General features: G+C 29.8%; 1 protein-coding gene across 1 annotated transcript; it reads right to left on the bottom strand.

The window, feature by feature from the left end:
* Positions 1-3,034: 3,034 nt before the first annotated feature.
* LOC113402530 (uncharacterized) lies at positions 3,035-16,390 on the bottom strand. Its single transcript, XM_064216185.1, has 8 exons — positions 16,068-16,390; positions 12,237-14,709; positions 11,874-12,132; positions 11,632-11,748; positions 10,226-10,335; positions 9,614-9,746; positions 7,160-7,401; positions 3,035-4,241 (listed from the first exon to the last, which is right to left on the bottom strand). The coding sequence occupies exons 1-8, from the start codon at positions 16,186-16,188 to the stop codon at positions 4,166-4,168; spliced, it is 3,531 nt and encodes a 1,176-aa protein (XP_064072255.1). The 5' UTR covers positions 16,189-16,390; the 3' UTR covers positions 3,035-4,165.
* Positions 16,391-16,581: the final 191 nt, after the last annotated feature.

The raw sequence follows: 16,581 nt of genomic DNA, 5'->3' as shown, positions 1-16,581 counted from the left end.
TAAAATTCACGTTAAGTCGAATACAATACGACGGATCGCGTATATCGATCGACACGTAATTAACTCAGATTCGAGTTAAAATCCACGTGTAACTTTTCGAATAAAGTTAGTGGTGTAAGAGATTGCTGGAAACATTAGAAGTGAGAATTTAGACTTAAGGTTTGAAAACCCATAAATGTGAAAATAAAAAAAAAAAATTCAATATTAATATTATTAAATATCCCGATTTCACTTTTAGTACTATTGAGGAATACTGTACATATGTCCGAAAAACTAAAGACGCAACCACCATGCCGAGAATTCTTCGACAAATAACGTGACGGAATACGGAAATAGTTTATAAAAAGGGAATATTTAATAATTAGAATATTATAAAAATTTACAGTTAATTTAGTAGCAAAATTACAAGATAATTAAAATTTAATTAATTATTAGTCCTGTGTGGACATTTGCGTACATATATATGAGCCAATAAAAACCTCTTAATGGTCTGTTATATGGTATATGGTAACAACACAAGCTCAAATTACATTACGGAGTTTTAAGAACGGTTTATGAGAACAAAATATTGTTCGAAGACAGGAATTTTTACCATAAACGCGTAAACAACTTTACAATACTGACAATGGTTTTATTTAAAATTCCTAATAGATGATCATGTATTTAGCTGACATTTATAAAGATTAATAGATAGTTCATATGAAGAATAGTTCAAGAAAGGTAGAAAATTAGAGACAGACCTGTGGAAGTAACACGTGGAATATTCAAATCTTTAAATCCGAGCACGCATCACTCAAATATACAAACCGATGTATATTTAATCAGCGATTAATCGGTACGAATTTTATACTTCAGTCTTTCAAAAATCGGCCGATCTATATCTAATCTACGACATCAATCATATTGAATTCAAGATTTAATTATAACTAGAAAGCACATAAAAGCAATGTTACCATTGAAGCCTTATTCTAATTGACAATAGAGTCGAAACAATGTACGCATGTAATGTACGCATTACTATTTTACCGTGTCACGTTCTTCTGTATAACTTTCGCAATTGATATAAATCGCATGGTTATTTTCCTGAACACACGTATCGTCCATTAAATTTAATGCGTCAAGTAAACTTGCCTATTGACATTTTTCAATTGACACAAATGTATATTTATTCATTTTAATATCGTCTTTAGATTCGAGTTCATAATATATATTCCATTCCACGTGGTTTATCGTAGCGAATAACCACCTGTTCAGAAGATATTAGTGTCTGGACATTATGAAGTCCCTTTTTCAATTATATCAGCAATTTCATTAAAAGCGATACTAAATCCATGGACAATATATTTTCTTAAGTAAAGTTTTCATTTTAAATATATTATCAGTAGTAATATATTATCGATAGACACTGTATCGTCCATAAGTATAGGAATTCTTAATGTAGAAATACTTTTAGTAATGAAATCTATCTACAAAAGTTATAAATATATTTATTTTTAATAGTGTAAGAGAGAAAAAAATTACGTGGATCTTTTTATCTGCTAAACTTATATAAGAAATAGAAAAAATGTGAATTTATTTGAATATAGGACGAACCTAAAATATCACTTATTATAGAATCTATTTACAGAATAAGGACGTAAGTTTAAAGGCTGATATTATTTGAGGTATGTTAATTGTAAATAAAAATAATTAATATTCTCTACAGTGGGTATATGACCGAAAATATAATTTTCATAAAATATTGTAAGCGTGTACTGTAGTTTGTATGCGAAACTTTGTACTTATGTTTCTCAAAGTATCAATTAAATTGAAAATGTATTGAGATATTTGTCTATTTATTATACATAAATATATGACGAAAATTAGACAAAACCGTGTTTTAATTGAGCGTATGCAAGCTAAAATTAACTTCAAACTTCCTGATAAGTAAATTAAGACCCTGTTTGAATTACATACTAATTAAGCTTTAAACGCGAATCAATAAAATTAACAAAATAGAAACTTGCGCTATATAAAAAAACGAAATCGGACTTGTACATTTTTAATGAGCATTCTAAAATGCATTAAATATGCACTGCAACTCGATACAGTTCCGCTTCACCGTGAACCCAGGGCTACGAACCTGAAGTCCCTGCCTAATGGGAGCCTAGAAATTCTGAAAACTAATGTCATTTGCTTTTATTAACTTTCAAAACTGGACGCCCCAATGACACTGAACCGAGGAACACGAACACGAGTATGGCTACTTATCGTTTCGACAATTATTTTGCAAAAACGCTCGCAACAAAAATATTTCTAAGAAAAATTATATTTAAAGACAATTTAGTATCTAACCTATGTTATGTATTACCATGACGTTTAAAACAAACTAACTGCGCAGTAAGCAAATTTTAGTACTACATCCACCAATAGAATCGCTTCACACTTACATTAGAGCAATTTCATTGGTTGAAATTTCTCACGTCAAAACTTACATTGAAACATTATTATTGGTTGATGTTCGTGTCCTATACGTTCAAGACTTTATTATCTCATTGGTTGATATATTTAACGCCATCTTTGTGCGAGAATCTAGTGAGAAACGTTAGCGAGATTTTTTAGAAAAGTTAGTTTTTGTCTATATACATAAAGTTTAAATCAACTTGTAGTTGGCAAGTTCAACGTTTGTATGCATTGCTGTGCGTATACGAAAACATTAGATATATTGAATCGATCGTGTAACTTAACTTATAATTATTTATTATTATTATATTATTACGATAAATATTGAAAAAAATTATACATCTCATTTACATTCAATTGATATGATATCTTCTTGTTGGAATTCGTAGAATGTATGGTTAATTTACAAAACATACGTTATGTACTTATTCGTATAAATTCGTTAAATAGTTATTAGTTTGTTTTTTAAAATAAATTTAACCGGTAAATAAATTGAGCAAAATAATTATTTATATATTATATACAGAAGATGTACCGAACCTTGTTACGATTTTGCATCTGTGACAAAGTATTAATAGTGAATATCTATAAGAAATGTGAATATTTTAATTTAACTTACACAGTAAAAATATTTCTAATTTATTATTTACAATACTACGTTATAATGAATGAAATATTAAATTAATTTTAATTCTAAAATTTTTAATCTTCAAGGTTATTAATTTTTCGACTCGTTTACTAAAATGATCATTTTATTTTAAGAATACTGCGTTTAAGTTCGTATAATTTAATTTAAAACATTAATATTTCTGTTATTCAAAATGAAGATCAATCGTAATAACTTCGCTTAGTCAGTCTCAAGATTTGTTTATCTCTAGGACCTTGTCCGTGACGATCGTAATAAATTTCCAAAAATAGATTGTGCTAATTATAGCAAATCCGTATACCATTTACTTTTGTTCAAGTAAAGGGTAATATTGAACGTTTATAACAATTTTTAATCACATATCGTGTACAATCACATCGTCCTATTAAAGATTAAATATAAGATTTCCAATCCTGGCGAAAACACCTTGTAACGTTGAAAAACGTAAGTGTAAATTGTTAAAAATTTTACAATAATTATTAATAAATGGTATGGCATTTATATACAATGATCTATTCATAAAACATTATATAACAAAATAATAAAAATAGTAGCGATTCAACGAAACATTTTAAGGTTTCCTTAAATATAATCTTATAAAGAAATTAACAATTTTAAATCGAATTCAATTAAACTTAATAAAAACAAATGAAATCCACATGAAGATCCTTATAGACTAACTCCTAGCAACACTTAGACTTGAAATTATAACTAAAGTCACATCAATAGTTCCGTAACAGCAGAATTTGAACGCGACACCAAACGTAACCCGCACAATTGCCGTAGATAAGTTTTTGGAAGGACTGCTTCGTTCTTTGGACGTTACCTTAAATCCACAGTATAATTTGAACATCCACACTATCCTAAATATATAAAATGACTGTAAAAAAACATGGTCGCCCGCGGCCCCGAGTACGAGTCAATATAGACCGCTTTGTAGGCCGGGAACACGGGCCATGGGTACATGGGATAGTGTATATAAACTGGATTGTACGGGTAATATTGGACTTGAGGAGGCGTCTCGTATTGTCAAATATCTTGTTGAAATCGTCCGTCTCTAGACGATTTCAACTGATCCTAAGCTATTTGGTAGGATAGCTTGTCTTCCGCGCAGACCTTGGCAGTGAGCAACCCGGGATTGCGTTCGTAAAAGCTGCAAATAAAAAAAAGCAAATATAATAAGCTGACATTTTCGTACTACGGTTAGTTTTATTATAATTCATTCGCGATCGATTTGTTAAACAACATTTGATTAAAATGTCACTGATTGTGTTTAATCAATATATTTATACACCAACTAACACTGATACGGTGGAATAAATTCTAAAACATTTTCCTTAAAAGTGATCTTTGCCCAGCCATGGGAGTTGGGAGATTTAACTTTTATATTCAAATGCTTGAGAGTCGATCACAACTGTAATAGATTCGTGATATTTTATAAAATCGAAACGACTGACAAGGTGACTTGAAATTAAAATATAATATTTTTCAATGCTATATGAAATCAATGGTAAATGAAAATTTATATTACATTATTATTTATGAACATACAATCTCTTTTATTTAGCATTTTCATATTCTATTATTATAACTTTTGAAAATATTCAATTGATTTTACCATTACCATATATGTATGTATGTACCAGTAAAAACATAAATACCTAAATACGTCATCAATAAGTTTACAGGTATATTTGGTAACAAATCTTGGGTATAACCCTGTGGCATGCATGAGTGACTTTATAATCGTCGTAACATATAAATGTATAATTTAAAATATCGTTGTTGCCGTTTAAATCACCGAAGCAAAGCTGTTTTGAAAGAAAGATCGATAGAACACTACTAACACTTAAGTTCAGCAAACAGCGCCTAGAAACTTCTTAATATATTCATAGCTACTGCTCAAGGTTAAGTTGGATTGTCTACTTTATATCGATTTTTTACACAAAAACTAAAAAAAAATATTCGCCACAGCTAATAATATTAGTTACACTTATAAGTTATAAAAATAAGAATTTATATATAATCTGTTACTGCTAAAGACTGGGCCGACTAACATTACAAGTACACAAGTATATGTTTGTTATTACTAACCGATTGAACATATCTTAATAATATTAAAAATAGACGTAACCTGGAACTTATACACGATGCAATAAAATAGCATATAATTTGCACGATTCCCTAGAAAATTAATATGACAAGGAGATGTGCGCACGGGGAAAGGGCTTTATAGATTAACGCTACGACTCTTAGAAGCAGAGCAGTAACGACAAACGTAATTCAATATCGCAAAGTGTATAAATATAATTAAAATTTAACGCAAGCGAAATAGGAGAGCACAACCGGTTTATTTATAAAATGTTAAGTAATCAAATTTCATACATAAATTAATAAAATCCAAATTAGCATTTATTACTAAATAAAAAACATATAAAAGAAGTTTTGTGTGCAAAATACATAAAATTAGTGAGTTCATCGAACATCACACTTTTGGAATGAAACGATGGTCTGGCTATTTCTTTTTTATGTTGAAAATCGTAAGCAATTAAAGAAAAATACAAAAAACCCGCTGAGATTTTGTTGCCGACTTTTCTCAGGTTAATTTATTTGTCAAGCCGGTCCTAGTAAATGACTTGGACCAGAAATAGGTAAATGTAATTATTTAAATCAATACTGCACTGAATGATTTGAAGTTTATAATAATAATATCTTAAATACAATAGTTCCTTACAAAAAAATCAGTTGTAAATAATATTAAATTATATTACCTGACGTGAATGTGTAATAAGAGGCTACTTGAATAAAAAATATTGTTATCATATGATAAAAATCAACAGTTGATAATAACTCAATAAGCTGCTGTTTCACACAATTACTTATTATATAAATAAATAAAGCTATGAGTCATGATATAGACTAAAAAGAATGAATATCATCCATGTCATATAAATTTGATTATTTGTCATATTTGGCAAATATGATTAAATTCTGATAAATAGTGTTCAATGGTTGATATTGGTTAAGGCAATAAAATAATATATAGGTCGGTTGTTTTTTCAACAGTTTCGGTTATCGGCTAGAATTTTTATCGAAAATTACCTGAGACTCCTTTGAGCATAGTTCGCTTTCTCAATAAATAGAGAATAATCCAATAATTACGAAATGTTATTGTATTATGTTGATTCATTCGTTACCAAGTCACAGTGATGCTTATATAGATATATATATTTTTTATAACATATAAGGTAATACGATGGTAAGTGGTCGCCACCGACCGTTGAAGTTCGCGCTGTAACCTCATTCCTTTTCAGATTCCTTACATTTTTACTCAGTGGCGTTAATTTAAATTGATAAAAAACCAAAGACTTGTATATATATTTTTTTGTTAGATTGGAGATTTGGCATTAAGTAGAATTGTTTATTTTTTCGTGACTCTTTGATTCTACACTTTTGGATTTTAATTTTTTTGTACGGTTAACTGCTTATATCAACTTTAATTTTACTCCCAATGTGTCCGTTAGGATGACTATTCCGCCGACTTTGAAAACGCCATTTTATCACGAATCCATAATCAATACCACAGATTATTCAATATACCGAAGAATAATATCGCGTCAATCAATGTCAAAGTTGTTTATTTCTATTTAATCTTGCTGTGATTGGAATAGGCTATAGATTTGTACATAAAAGCTGTAGCATTATGTTACAAGTTTATATTTAGCATATAAAGCATAGTAGCACACGTGCAAGTAAAAGCTAGCTTATCTAGATATTAATAAATGTACATATAAATTAATTTTAAAGAAATTCTGATTATATACAATGTATTATTGATAATAAATAAAAAAAAAAACACTTTAAATTTTAACTGTCAAAATAGTTGGTCACAAAGGTTTCTGTGTTGTCAACAGAAATTTAGTGACTTCAGAAAAAGTAACAAACACGCGATCTTTAAAATTAAAAAGGGTCTTAAACTTTTCGGTAAAGATTTCGGATGATTATTAATAATATAAATAATTAAAAAAGTTCGTTTTATTTATAAAGAAATCTTAAACATTCTAAACTTACCTCAATCCTCGTTCTTGAAGCCTCTTCATGACAGCTGGCTTAACTCGGGGTTTCCCGTTGCTGTGCAGTCCACGTCCGGTTATGAAGAACAGGGTGTGCGACCTAATGCCAGTTCTGGCTTGCGTTTCTCTCAGTTTCTGGATATGTGTGTCAAGGAACAAATCGAGGGATTCCTTTGCTTCCCCAACTCTAAGGTAATGTAGGTCGATCGTGGCATTATCGGCGCAGTTTAATGCGTTCAACTAGAAAATAAAAATAAAATGTCAAAATAACGTTTTAATAAGTTTCAAGGCAAATAAATACTATCATTCTTCCCATAGTTTAATATACAGGGAATCTATACAGAGTTGCAACACTTCAATCAAAGGCCAAAAATAAATAATTTCGTAAAAAACCTAATAACGTCATACTGGACATAAAATATTTTCCTTGTTAGGTTATGGATTTTAACAGAGTTTTATGCGCTCACGAAAAAAAACATATTTTTAATAATACTACTGGTATGGTATATAATCCATATAATATCCAATAGATATATAATATATCTATTATATATCTATTGGATTTATTAATCTAACGTTAATAATTTTTACTTTGACTATCGATCTGTAAGTATATAATTACTATTATTATGTGTGTGAAGATCTATACTCTATTCCAAGGGGAATAGGAAAGAACCAAAACAAACCGTACTTTTCAATATCACGAGTGTTTTGTTGATAAGTCCTCTTTATGTTTAACTACAAACAGTTCTTGATTAATATAACAATGTTTCACTTAACTACGTACATCCACTTAAATTTGACTTTCAAAGTAACGAAAACAGTTTTGCCTACATTCAAAACGCCATTTTTCGATGAACGAACAATTAAAATGGAGGCCTCATTAAGGATGTTCGCTAACCGAATGGAGAATGAATAAATTTATACAGATAAAAAATATATTATTTTAGTTTTAACATACAGTTTAGATTTTTTGTAAATATATATTTATTTAATTGGTTATAATATGCATTATAATATAATAAAAAAAGTTACATATTGTTCGATAAAAATGTTATTATTTTATATAGTAAGGTATAGACAAAAAATTTAAAAGAATTAATTTATTTTACAGAAATAAAAAATCTTGAAATATAGATCAGTTTTATGCAAAGCAACACTTAATTTATAGTTTTGAAAATAATACAAAAGTAAGATATTATTCGGAATTATCAAAAGTTTTTTTCTTACGCCCTGGCTTTGTTTAAGCGAACTGTAATTGTAACCGATTTAGTATTTACGACCTTTTGCTTTTGCCTACTGACTTTTGATTTGCCATCAACACGGCCTACGCTGATTGAACATTACTTTTTCGGTTTGAAGATTAAGATAAGATGTTATTTTTAATTTTTTTTTTTTTTTTTTCAAATAATTTAATGCTTATTTCACGGTCAAAGTCGTTTTAGATATAAGATGAAGTAAGAGTTTCTTTGAAAGATATATAAAATTTTATTTATTCAAAACCTTAGTATTATACAATACGTCATGTCTTGAAAATGCCACTTCATTATTGAAACATACAATATTTCTTTTTATTAATGATGGAATAAAAATCTATTCATATAAATGAAATTGTGAGTGTGTTTCTATGACTTATCACTGAAAATAGCTACGTCTTATAAGTTAATAAGGCTGTTTGCGAAATACCACGATCCAAATCAAAACTAACGACCTAATTTTTATTTAAGCCTAAAAATGCTGCTATCTAAAAATTTTAATATGTACCTTTCTTGCAATTTATATAAAATTTATTTAAAAAAATACGTAAAACCAATAAAATATATCGTTCCTTAGCATTCTTTACCCATTCACTCAATAATTTTCTCCTCACTAGTGTAACTAAAATGTCATGTCAATTCAAGGTCAAAGTTGTTTATTTATCTTTTCTCCTATTCCCATTGGAATAGAGTACACGTATATGAATGTTAAAGAGTTCTTTTTTTCTTTTTGTTATCTCGCACAAAAAAAGTACCTTGATATGGAAAAATCATACAATAATATATTTTTAAAACATAGGCTATATAGTATGTACATATATCGTAAATATATTTAGAAATATAGTTTACTACGTCAATGTAGCCGGTAAATAAATTTTCCGGACAATTTATAAGCAAAAGTATAAGTATAGTATAATAATAAAAATATTATGAATAAAGATTTGTTTGTTTGCAATACACAAATTCTGAATCCGTTGAACCGATTATCCAGCAACAACATTTTTTTTTTTTCAGTAACAATAAGTCTCTTACAGTTGCAAACTGAAATAACTGCGGATAAATCCGCAGACACAGCTAGTTATAATATATTTATAGTGAGTATTATGTTTGTATGTACATTTAAAAAAATATATAAATGAGCTAAACCTTTATTGTAAAACACGAGTAAAACTAGACGGTTTTCTAGTATAACATACCTGCATAAGTGTGGCAGCTGCCAAACTGTTGGCTTGTTCATATTTCTTAGTGTGATAAGACGCGTAGTCTGAGTAAAATGTCGCTACTTGAGTCATTCCTCTTCGTATGTAATCTTGAGCCTTTTGAGAGTTTCTAGAAATTAAATGATATGATAATAAATCGACACGTATTGTTATCTAACTTATATTATACATGCGGAAGTTATCCATTGATCTTTTTGAGTGTTACCAGTAAAAAAGACTACACATTTCCCACAACTATGTAACAAAAAAAAAAACAACCATATGTTTTTTAAATAAGAAAGCTGATAATTTAGCCGCCTGGTGATAAGTGGTTACAAACAACCATAGATATTTAATTGTAAGAAATATTAACCATCCTCTTCCCTCCCTTCCATCGTAAATGTGCCATCAACCTTGAGAACTAAGATGTTATTTGACCTTGTCTATAGTTACACTGGCTCACTAGCTGATCAATTCTAATAATTATTGTTTAGCGGTTCAGTATATGAGTGGACGATACTTACCCTGATGGGTTTGATAAAATGCCCCGCTACCAAGTAAATTATACAATATTATAATTAACAAGAAATGTACGAGAAAACCACTTACAAGTTTCGTCTTGACAAATGATTTTCAGCCTGGTCGCGATACATCTGCACCGTTTCCATATCAACCTTCTCCGGAGTCGGTAGCAATGGCCATTCGACTTTTGAAAGTTCCTGAAATATAAGAAGAATCTAGAAAACGGTCGTGAAGTACCAAATATGATAGAAGAACGGTTATGGGATACACGCATCAAGTTTGCAAGTCTCTAAGCAATCTCTTCGATACTAAGAATATAAATATAGAAAATTCAAATCGACTTTTTTACGATCGATTTAACGCTCTCATGTAACACTTAATCGCAGATAACTTTAGACATAGTTATAAAGACAATTCGCAGAAAACTCTTAATGATACTGAGGCGTGAAACACAATACTATTTAATTAGACGATCGTAAACTGACTTTGAGCCGAGATGGCCCAGTGGTTAGAACGCGTGCATCTTAACCGATGATTTCGGGTTCAAACCCAGGCAGGCACCACTGAATTTACATGTGCTTAATTTGTTTATAATTCATCTCGTGCTCGGCGGTGAAGGAAAACATCGTGAGGAAACCTGCATGTGTCTAATTTCAACGAAATTCTGCCACATGTGTATTCCACCAACCCGCATTGGAGCAGCGTGGTGGAATTTGCTCCATACCTTCTCCTCAACGGGAGAGGAGGCCTTAGCCCAGCAGTGGGAAATTTACAGGCTGATTATGTTTATTATTATGTAAACTGACTTTGTATGCTTGATTTTTTAAGTGTCATTGTTAAAAATTGTGATTTGTTTTTCCAAATTAATTCATTTCGGTTGCAGATGGATAAAATGAAATATAACTGTAATTTTTAAGTTGCATTTTTAGTTATAATAGTTATCATTCGAAGAGTGAAAATATTTCACTAGTATAGACGAAACCATAGAAATATATTCTACGATAGACAAGAACGTTAATGTAAACACAATGTGTTCAAATACTGGTAAGAATAAGTAGAGCGATGAATCTTCATGATGTTATATAATTAAACTATTAAAATATACTATATCGCTCGAATAGGTTTCTCACTACCAGAACGCCGGGAATTTCATGGAGCTTACGCTTTTCCTTGACAGTATGTCCCTATAGATTTGACAGAACGTAGAATGACGTCGCCTTTAAAAAAAATGTATCCTATATTTAATCACTACAATAAGAAGTAGTTTAACTTACTTGACTACTGAATTTTTATTTAAAACCAGGTTTATACTTTAAATCAGATTTTTGAATAAATGGCAAATTCATACTAATATGAGCTGAACAGTCTGCAATTATTTCAAACATTGAATTCAATAAGCAATAAATTAAATTAAATCCGATACATGATTAACAAAATAGAAATAAGTTCTTTTATATTTCGTTTAAAATAAGTCTATAATAAGAAGTCCTTACCTTTTTCTCTTTATCGAGAATTTTCTCTTGCCTCTCTATTTCCTTCTCCATGACAAATTTGCTGACGCCATTTTTATCGTCAAGTATATTAGCCCGACCCGTTGAAATCAAGAGTACCTGAAGTATGACAGTATTGTAAAATAATATGGTTAAATTATTTTTATTATTTAAATTTAAATAGCTTATGCTTTTACTAATAAAATATCAATTTATATATTAAATAGATAATAAATAGGAAATACCTCAACAGTTGCTTGAAAATTGTTGTCATGTGCCATGAGCAACTCAGACAAGATATCTTTGGAAATCTCCGGAAACAAGTTATACAACTTATCTCTTGAAAGTTTGGCTGCTAAATCAGCAGGTTCCCGGTTACGCCATTCTTCTACATCTTTATAATACAACGTAAGTGCTAAATCCATGTCCATAATTTCTTTAAAATCCGGGAAATCAGGTTCTCTTCCGTCTCTTAATAATTCCTCTTCTTTTAATAATAATAATCTAAAATGTAAAAATTAAAACCATTAATTTTACCTATTGAATATGTAAAAAGCAATTTCTTTTTAAATTATAAATGACACACTAAATTAAAACAAATATAAAACCTCGCAGTTTCTTCATCCTGTTTAATCATTAAATTTGTTTGTTTATAACATTGTTCCAATTGATACATTAGGGACTCCATCCATAAAGCGTTGATCTCATTCAAGAGCGACGTACGTATACTAATCCTAGGCTCTATTGAAGGTGGATATTGCATATCAGCCCGCCCAAAAATCGCATCTATCTGTTTAACGAACAAATGTCCGATGTTGATATTTACTATCTTATCAAGTTCATCTTCAGTTGTCGAATCGCCGTCGCTTGCTTCGCTATCATCATTTTTAGAAGTACAAACAATATTGTCATTGTTTACATTTTCTTCTGATAGTCCCGATGTACCCGGAATATTACTTTCGTCAACGAGATCCTCCGTATTATCCGAAGCACTTACATTTTCTTCTTTATTTTCCTCTGTAATACATTCACCCCGCCGAATTTTCCTGATTTTTAAACATTGTTGTGAGTAATGATTGTCTGGTATTACAACGTTTTCTTCTATTTGTCGTTTCAATTGTATATATGCCTCTGACATTGCAATTTCTCTTTTACCTTTTTTTGTATAAATAGGTGACAAAGCCTGAACTACATTTTGCTCTGGTTCAATTGGTGATGAGGGCTCATTCTGATCGGGTAAAATATCGTATGCGGCTAAACATGTGCAGAGATCTTCATTTTCTTCTTCTACTTCTGTGTCAGAAACGTCGTTTGTATCACGTGTACCTAATTTTTGATTATCCACACCATCAAGAACAATATCGACTGCCCAATTAACATCACCGTTACAATTATCAAAAATATGTCTTAAATCGGATCTTGGAATATTTTTAAACAATTTCCGAAACAAATTAAAATGTTTCTCTTCATTTCCGCACCGTGGCATATAATTTAAAATTTGATTATTAGTGGTAGAAGTGCTTTTATGTAGCATCCATTTATCAGGAATCTTAGTGTTTTTCAATTCCACGTAAGATTCATTGATATCTCTCGATGTGGCTGTTATTATTTTAAGAGGATTTTTTAAAACTGAAATTTCAGTATCGCCTAATTCAATGCACGTTGAACTTGACTTTTTCTCTACAATTACCTTTGGCACTTCTGGTAAACGGCTACTTTCACCCCAAGATGGTAAAAACATCGACATTTTACTCCAATCCTGACATTCTCCCACCGATGCTAACAAGTTCTCTTTTTTCGATGATTTTGGTAACTCTTTTCTTTGAGGTCTCGCTTCAGCCGATTGAAGACATTCACTTTCTTTTACTATATTATTTGAGTTGTCGTTCCAGTCTTCGCCATTCTCCCATTCTTCTTCTATTTTTTCTATTTCTTCTAGCGATATTTTCATTTCAGTCAAATTCGTATTTTCCAACGAATTTTTTGCATCTTTAATCTCACTACTTTGAAAATTTGACTCCTTAAACAAGTTTTCATCAGACATTTTAGAAGATGAAGGTTGTCCAATAAAATCTTGATTATCTGAAATTTGATCAGATTCCTGGCTTTTATTATCCATATTTTTTGTAGGGATATTTTTATCATTTTCAACAGGAACAGTCGTTTCGTTTTCTCGAACAATAGGAGGTACAAGTCTTAAAACGGGAGGTCTCATAGTAGATTCATAATAATATCCAAAATATCTTATTAAAAAGGCACCAGTCACACCATTTTGGTAGGTGTCAAGTTTTCTTTGGATAGTATGAATTGGAACATTATGAAGTGTATGTCTCAGAAGTTGCTTTGGATTTCTTGCCCAGGGTGTATTTGGTTCAACTACTTCAACTATATAACCATTCTTAATGCCTTCATATACATAAGCTTTCATTTCCCAGAGTTCCACATTAGTATTATCAATAATTACTGGACTGACTCCTTGAATCATACTATTTCTTGCCATTCTTTCGTTTCGTTCATGAAATTCTGAAAGCCTGCTTTTGTCAAACACATACAAATTATTCTGCATAAAATAATCATCTGTACTGAAAATGTGAGTGGAATAGTTTCGTTCACTCGGAACCGGGTAAATAGCATCAATAAGTTTCTTTGCAAGGTATGTCTTTCCACTACCCGATAATCCACGCATAACAATCAAAACACGTACACCGTCTTTGTGGTATGATAAAATTTGTTTCAACTGTTCTGTCCAAAAATTTTGAGAAGTTGTAATTTTTCTTTTTGGATCTCGTTGCGAAGATTGGGCTGGCTGTTGAGGCTGAACTTGTTGGCATTGTTTTCTTGATGCACCAGCATAGGAGGTCACACATTTTGTTTCTTTTGGAATATCCACTGTAGAACTTGTACTTGGAGTCTTGGGTATAGTTTCAGAACCCATGTTGTATGAATTAACATTTTGTTGACTTGTATTAATTTGATTTGCACAAACATTTTCTGTTAAAACATGTTCTTTTGTGTCTGTCCAACTCGATGACTCCAAATTACTATCCATCATATTTATAATAGCATTTGCAGACTGTTCAACTGTTGAAAAATAAAATTATTTTTATTGAAGTTTTATTTTAATTGTTTTATGGTTATATTGGTTATCTGAAATTGAATATTAAAAATAGTTAATAAAATAAAAAGTTAAGGAATAAAAAATATATTTTCAAGGGAATAATAAATGGGATAGGCCATTGTTTTGAATACTTATTATAGGGAAAGTGAAGTATACAACAACAACCAATAATTACAAATATTTATCTAATTAATAATGAAGGTATTGCACAGAATTACAGGAGTCTACTTGAATTATATGAATAAATATAAATATTATGATGTATGAATACTACTTAGGAACATATTAAATATTCAATAATTAATGATTTTAATACACCACAACATTCTATAATAGATACAATAAATTAATAGATATTCAGTTTGTATATTCAATTATAAAACTAGTGCTTATAGTGTTCGCCTTACTCGTATTTAGCCATAATTGGCTCCAATTTATTTCTATTTATCACAAGAATGGATAACAAAAAAAAGGAATGTTCATTTTTTAATTATTCATTTAATACTGGCTATACAACTACAAAATAATTCTACAGAGAATTGACAATTAAAAACACAAAATTAGAGTAATTTCATTATTTATCACAAAAACTAACAACTTAGTGTATAATAAATAATTGTAAACTAATTTTGTACAACAAAAATAAAGATATGTCTCAAACCTGTTTTAAATCAGAAAGGATTGAACATTCCTTCTTTTAAAGTTTAAATAAGCTATCATCTTGTTAAAACATTTAAATTTAAACTCTGTTCACACAGTTATCTTAAAAGTGATCAGTCTCAATGACACTTCAATTAAGATTGTAATTGAATTATTAATAATTTAAAAAAAACTATTGTTTTTTTAAAATTATTCTATTATAAAAAACTAAATGATTTATCAAGTACTATAAAAAACTCAATAAAAGATAAGTATACTTCATATGTTTCACATTTGAACTTAAATAAAACACAAACTTATATCCCATGAGTGTAGTATAGACTACATGCACACAAAAAACAAACTGAAAGTCAGCTTGCAATCGATGCAACGCACCCCCAAATCAATCAATACAGCCTTCATCCGGAACAAAATGTTATTAAAGGATTATGAACCTTCCTATCAAAGGTATTCAGTCTTTTACAGACAGAGCATAGAGTTTAATTTGTTGTACCTAGATAATATTACTATACATAGCATACTATAGACATCTACAAACTCTAGGAAATAATGGCGCGCAATACATATTGTGTACATGAATATAGACATGCATGTGTGGAAAATCAATAAACAAGATGCATTGAATGAATAAGTATACTTTACACGAAATATTTATACTTACGATCGCCTCCGCAATCTTCAACAATCGCAAACAGACAATCTCTGCTAAACGCATTACCAAATGTGTTCAAAAGAGTCTCAATAATATTATCATAATTTATGTCTTGATCTTGGTATTCCATGATTTTAGAGTACACTGCATGAAATTTACTATTTAACTGACTTTTACCAATGAACACATTCAACTAAATAGTTATTGATGATCCAAACAATACAAACAACACTAATTAGTATATTACGAATATCATAATCTTGTTGTTTTTATTTTAAAAGGTTGTTAATTGATATCATAATATAAAAACAGGGAAAGCACAGACTGGGAACCGAAATGAGTGAAGACAGTGTTACCGTTCTATATAACATTTCTCAGTTTCCGATTTTTTTATTATATAATATTTACATTAACAAGTAACTTAATACCGAAACATAATTTTATATGCATGGGGGAAATATATAATTATGTTTTGATTTTGAGCTACAAATAATATATGTAATTATAGTTCAGGCAGTGTATT

Source organism: Vanessa tameamea, chromosome 11 (genome assembly GCF_037043105.1).
Source record: "Vanessa tameamea isolate UH-Manoa-2023 chromosome 11, ilVanTame1 primary haplotype, whole genome shotgun sequence".
NCBI lineage: Eukaryota > Metazoa > Arthropoda > Insecta > Lepidoptera > Nymphalidae > Vanessa > Vanessa tameamea.
This window is presented reverse-complemented; position numbering and strand designations above follow the sequence as displayed.

Excerpts from the sequence above, each read along its gene's own strand:
- LOC113402530 (XM_064216185.1), bottom strand. The coding sequence starts at position 16,188 with ATGGAATACCAAGATCAAGACATAAATTATGATAATATTATTGAGACT. Across the intron at positions 9,747-10,225 it reads CATTTGTCAAGACGAAACTT|AAACTCTCAAAAGGCTCAAG; the intron begins GTAAGTGGTTTT and ends TTTAATTTCTAG. Across the intron at positions 4,242-7,159 it reads CTTCAAGAACGAGGATTGAG|CTTTTACGAACGCAATCCCG; the intron begins GTAAGTTTAGAA and ends TTTTATTTGCAG.